Source organism: Trifolium pratense, linkage group LG7, assembly GCF_020283565.1.
Source record: "Trifolium pratense cultivar HEN17-A07 linkage group LG7, ARS_RC_1.1, whole genome shotgun sequence".
In the NCBI taxonomy this organism is placed as follows: Eukaryota; Viridiplantae; Streptophyta; class Magnoliopsida; order Fabales; family Fabaceae; genus Trifolium; species Trifolium pratense.
In genome coordinates this window covers 2,850,125-2,856,208 of record NC_060065.1, presented here as the reverse complement: position 1 = coordinate 2,856,208, position 6,084 = coordinate 2,850,125, and the positions used below count along the sequence as shown (strand labels likewise).

The 6,084-nt window shown below is 37.9% G+C and overlaps 1 protein-coding gene across 1 annotated transcript; it reads left to right on the top strand.

The window, feature by feature from the left end:
• Positions 1-228: 228 nt before the first annotated feature.
• LOC123893632 (glutamyl-tRNA reductase 1, chloroplastic-like) lies at positions 229-3,161 on the top strand. Its single transcript, XM_045943396.1, has 3 exons — positions 229-715; positions 1,401-1,642; positions 1,717-3,161. Exons 1-3 carry the CDS (start codon positions 475-477, stop codon positions 2,845-2,847), a joined length of 1,614 nt encoding a protein of 537 aa, XP_045799352.1. The 5' UTR covers positions 229-474; the 3' UTR covers positions 2,848-3,161.
• The last annotated feature ends 2,923 nt before the right edge of the window (positions 3,162-6,084 follow it).

Here is a 6,084-nt window from a genome sequence, read left to right as displayed (position 1 = left end):
AATAGAGTCTTGCTAACGAATATCCCCAAAACACTTTTTATGCATTCCATTTAAATAATTTTTTTATTCAAAAAATTAAATATTACAATTTTCAATGCATTGATTTCAAAAAAAATCTATAAAACTTAACTATTTAAGGTATTAAAAGCTTCACGGAAACAATAAATTATCAAGAATCTATTGTTTTTACCGGTGTTAGTAAGATTTGAAGGAGAGTTTAATCAGGAATAGAGTAGGGTCCACAGAGGAGAGAGTGTGGATAAAACGCGCGTTACAGAAGCCAATGAAAACCCAGAAAACAAATCACAACACAATCTCTGAAAAGAAAAACCCATTTCATTTCCACACCCAGCAGCACCCTCTGAGTGGGTGGAAGGGTCAAAACAACCATTTCATTTCTTTTTCCCCTTCTTCCTCCTCCTCCTCCTCCTCCTTCCACTCTTTCAAATTCAATTCTAGGGTTTGTTAGGCTCAATGGCCGTTTCAACTACTTTCTCTGGCCCCAAATTCGAGTCTCTATTCCTCAAATCTTCTTCTTCTTCTTCAAGGTTATCATCAACCTCCATTTCCAACCATATATCACTTCTCGGGAAACCCAGAACTACCTTCATTCAAAAAGGGATTATTCGTTGTGATGCTCTAAATTCTTCTTCTAATGATCAAACTACCACCACCATTTCTGCTCTTGAGCTTCTCAAAACTTCTGGAGCTGATAGTAAGTCAATCAATTGCATTCATTTTTCATATTAATTTCTCTTTTGCTTTCTTTCATCAAACATTTCGTTTCTTTTTTGTCAACTATAAACACATGGACGATTCTACTGTTTCTCTAGATGCTCAATAGTATTAAGCTTCAGAGATTTACTTTTTTCATCAAAAATGAAGAGAGAATATTGAAATGCAATAAAAAATCAAAATATTTTCTGCTATTTTTCCACCGCATGCACGTTTTGCCGTATCCACCACCACGAAAATGGGTATGGAATGGTACCTACGTGTACCAGTAACTTACCCGATACAGGTACTTCACCATTTTAGGAGTGCAGATGCTTCAAAGGTATTCAAACATAACATTAGATTTGTATTTTAAAGGATGGAGTTCGTTTGATTCTTAACATGAATCACTCACTTTTTTCACATATGATTTTAAGACAGGAGATATGTTTCTGTCTGTTATATTTCTTAAGTGGTTGGGCTTTATGTTGCGTCGCTATTTACACATCAATGTCCCAAGCCTTGTAGCTTTTGGGAGTTGTGGTAACGTCCAGAGGGATTATTTACCAAAAGAAAGACGGGATTGCATGTTTTTTATTGGTTGATTTGTAATGGTAATACTTAATTTTCTGAAAACTTGCAAGTTGTTGTGACTTTCGAGTAATTTATACAATTCACTATAACAGGGTACACAAAGGAAAGGAGCAGCATTGTCGTCATTGGGCTCAGTGTGCACACTTGTCCAGTGGAAATGCGTGAAAAACTTGCCATTCCTGAAGCAGAATGGCCTAGAGCTATTGCAGAGCTTTGCAGTCTCAATCATATTGAAGAAGCAGCTGTTCTGAGCACCTGCAACCGAATGGAGATATATGTTGTCGCTCTATCCCAACACCGCGGTGTCAAAGAGGTCATGGAATGGATGTCAAAAGTAAGTGTTGAGTTTATCTCCTAAATGGTATTTGTAGTGCATTGCAAAATATTTAACACTCTTCTATTATGCAGACAAGTTCTGTTCCTGTTTCAGACCTCTGCGAGCACCGGTTTTTACTATACAACAAAGATGCCACACAGCACATTTTTCAAGTGTCGGCGGGTCTTGAGTCTCTGGTATTGGGAGAAGGTCAAATCCTTTCTCAGGTTAAACAAGTTGTCAAAGTTGGACAAGGAGTTAATGGCTTTGGAAGAAACATTAGTGGTCTATTCAAGCATGCAATAACTGTTGGAAAGAGGGTTAGAGCGGAGACCAATATTGCTGCTGGGGCAGTTTCTGTGAGCTCAGCTGCAGTTGAATTGGCCTACATGAAGCTGCCCGATGCCTCACATGGTAATGCCAGGATGCTGGTTATAGGTGCTGGTAAGATGGGAAAGCTCGTGATCAAACATTTGGTTTCAAAAGGTTGTACAAGGATGGTTGTTGTCAATAGAACTGAGGAGAGAGTTGCTGCAATACGCGAAGAACTGAAGGATATTGAAATAATTTACAAACCTCTTTCAGAAATGCTCTCTTGTACCTGTGAAGCTGATGTCGTTTTCACCAGTACAGCATCAGAAAACCCATTATTCATGAAAGATGATGTCAAGGACCTTCCTCCAGCAAGTCAAGAGGTTGGAGGCCGTCGCCTTTTCATTGACATTTCTGTTCCTCGAAATGTTGGTTCATGTGTCTCAGATATTGACTCTGTGCGAGTTTACAATGTTGATGACCTTAAAGAGGTTGTGGCTGCCAACAAAGAGGATCGATTAAGAAAAGCAAGAGAAGCGCAGGTGATCATTGTTGAAGAGTTAAAGCAATTTGAAGCTTGGAGGGACTCGCTGGAAACTGTTCCTACCATTAAAAAATTGAGAGCCTATGCTGAAAGGATCAGGGTTGCTGAGCTTGAGAAATGTTTGGGTAAGATGGGTGATGATATCTCAAAGAAGACGCGGAAAGCTGTGGATGATCTTAGTCGAGGTATTGTGAATAGGATGCTTCATGGTCCAATGCAACATTTGAGGTGTGATGGGAGTGACGACCGGACTCTAACTGAGACCCTTGAGAACATGCATGCTTTGAATAGAATGTTCAGCCTTGAGACTGAAATATCTGTTTTGGAGCAGAAGGTTCGAGCAAAGGTTGAACAAAACCAGAAGTAAGATGGATCCAACACCAATTTCATTGACATACACATTTATTTCCTTCATTAGAATAAGAGGAAAACTCACCATTTTGGGATTTAAAATGGTTGTATATTTAGTTGCACAGTTGAAACAGTAGAAGTCTCCTTGGCGGAGCTTCAATTGATTGTTGTGTCTGTGTGCTGCTAGGCCAAACTCGTTTGGGCTTTCGGCCTATTTGTTTACACATCCATTTAGTTTTGTATTATACCGAAATGAAAATGTTTGTATGAGCTCTGTATTTACTACGAATAATATTTGTCTAATTGGAGTGTTGATGTGCTGATTCTTCATGTTAGTGGAATATGATAAGGTAGTTCTGTATTTTCTTGTAATACAAGTTGGAACAACATTAAAGACTTCAGAATTTTTATAAGACTTTGACGCCTGTGCAAGAGTTTGAGCAACGAGATTTGTCTGTTTTCTAATAAAACTAATCCGATGACAGTTTTGATTAACATTCAAAATCTCGTGGCCTACCGTTTGTGCCTCCACTGCTGCTATCACAATCTGCTGAAAAACCTCAACTTCTGTTGTTGCATCCTGTTGTCAATGCCTCTGCTTCTGCTGCACCAGTCTATTATCAAGTCATTATTTCTGTTGCAGCCTGCTGTAGTGCCTCCAATATTGCTGCCATGGTCTGCTTAAAATTAATCACTTATTGCTAATTAACATTCTGCACAAAATTTCACACATGTCTATTTGTCTAGTACTATAAGGAAACCTTTTGTATCGATGAGTATTGTTACTCTTTTAGTTTTCAAATAAATTTATGATTTTTGTAGTACTTAAAAAGAATTTTATTATTGAAGTTAGAATTATCTTGCCTTCTTTAATTTTTTTATGGTTGGGGTGGTCTAATGGCCTTTTTTAAAAAACTTCGGGCTTAATATTTGATTATATATTCGTTCATTCCATTAATAATTCCATCTTCTTCCTACCCTGCGTCAAAAAAAAAAAAAAGTCTAAACCCTACCCTCTCTGAAATGAACCGAACCACCACTGCAACAACCACCTGAAGCAAAAACAGCCACATGATGGCAATGCCTCGCGTCTCCAATTCCAGCCTCCAGAAAGACAACGATTCATTCTTTCTTGCTTTCTTATATATCTTGTTGGCTGGTTTGTTTCGTTCTATTTTGTTCCCGTTCGAACGGATTTCTTGTTTGCAAATTCTATCTTCTTTTTTTCCTTTCTTTTCTTTTCTTCTTGATATTGCTTAATTCTTGTTTTGCAGTTGCTGCAGAACTCACAGATCGAGAACTTTTCAAAATCTGGTGCACGATGTGCTTAATAATATACCCTTCCAAAGAGGAGGAAGAGCGCAGGTTCGGTATCTTCCAGCAAGCTCTTGCACGGCCCCCAACAGATGGTGTCAATCGTATCGGTTATGCTGATCAAACCCCAGATGAATTGGAAATAATTTGCCGCGCCACGGGAGCCACAAAAGTTTACCATTTTAGCGGAGAGCCAAATGCTTCAAGGAGTGCCGCCTACCTCACCTACTTAAGACTGACTTTTGTGGTTGTTCTTAGTAGTCACTCCTCCTTTTCAGGAACAAGTTATTGTTTGTGTTAATTTTACTTTTACATGTGAGACAATCTAATATGCCTTTTACTTTGTTGGTTATAATCATCCTCATGTGTGTGTGGAATGGTAAATTGGTAATGACTAAGGGTACGGTTGATACTCTTCAACAATCCTATTCTAATGCTCTTGCCAAATTTTATTCATACTTTTCTCGAAAATGAACTTTATGCGACTTTTAGTCATAATAATAACTTGCCAATTGTTGCTAGAATTGGTATTGGAAAACAATGATTCGAACTCATTTGATTAAGATTTCAGTGTCATTTTGTTTTACCATAAGGCAAATCCTTATTTACATTTTACCCATTAAGACAAATTGGGTAGATTAGTTCATCTTAGTTATAAGAATCACCAATGGTCGAGTATATCACAATGGTTTGTAAAAAAAAGGTATATAACAATGGTTGTTTCGTTGTGAAACCATATTTCACTTTCCATTCAAAAAGGGATTATTCGCTGTGAAGCTTTAAATTCTAATGGAGCAGTTAAGACCGGTGATGATCAAAGTAGCACCACCATTTCTGCTCTTGAGCTTCTCAAAACTTCTGGAGCTGATAGTAAGTCAATCAATGCTTCATTGCTCATAATTGCATTCATTTTTTGTTCCCGTTCGAACGGATTTCTTGTTTGTTTGCGAAATTGATAGATGTAGTAGGAGAATAAGAAGAAGACAAAAAGGAGGAATTCAGTAACATACCCTTCCAAAAAGCAGGAAGACCGCAGGTTCTGCATCTTCCAGGAAGCTCTTGCACTTGCAAGACCCCCCCCCCCCCCGTTCCTGAAGGAGAGAACAAGAAGACAACACTGATTCCTTTCGCCGCCAAGGTACAAACTCTAAATTAATTACTTCTTTTCTTTCTTTCTTATGTATCTTGGCTGGTTTGTTTCCTTCTTTTTTGTTCCCGTTCCAATGGATATCTTGTTTGTTTGCGAAATTCATAGATGTCCTAGAAGAAGAAGAAATTCCCGATGGTACAAACCCTAAATCATATTTTTATCTCAAATGCATTGAAGTTATGAAGATTTGTTTAAGAAAATTCTGTCTTTTTTTTTTATTATTTTTTTATTCTTTCTTTCTTCTTGATATTGCTTAATTGTTGTTTTCTAGTTGCAAGCCTCTCACAGCAAGATCTTTTCAAGATGTGGTGCACCATGTGTTCCATAAAAGGAGAAGAATTCAGGTTCGGTGTCTTCTGGGAAGCTCTTGCACGCCCCCCCCCAAGCAGCTCCCGCTGGTCCCAATCTTATCGCTCACGCAGATCGAACCCTAGATGAACTGAAAAGTGATCCCCACTACATCCATTGCTCCAAAACTTACCCTGTTTATTTTCCTGAATCCCAACTTGAATGGATGGTTGCAAATTATGAATACGTTGCTGAATACCGCAGACAATGCCTGGAGGCTTGTTCTTAGTACTAGTCCTCCTTATCAGGAAGAAGTTATTGTTTGTATTACTTTTACATTTACATGTTGTGAGACTATCAATATATATCTTTTACTTTGTTGGTTATAACTTATAATCTTCCTTATTTACTACTGTACCTATTAAGAGAAATTGGGTAGATTAGTTCATCTTAGTTGTAAGAGTCACAATGGTCAAGTATATCACTTTTTATTTTTTATTA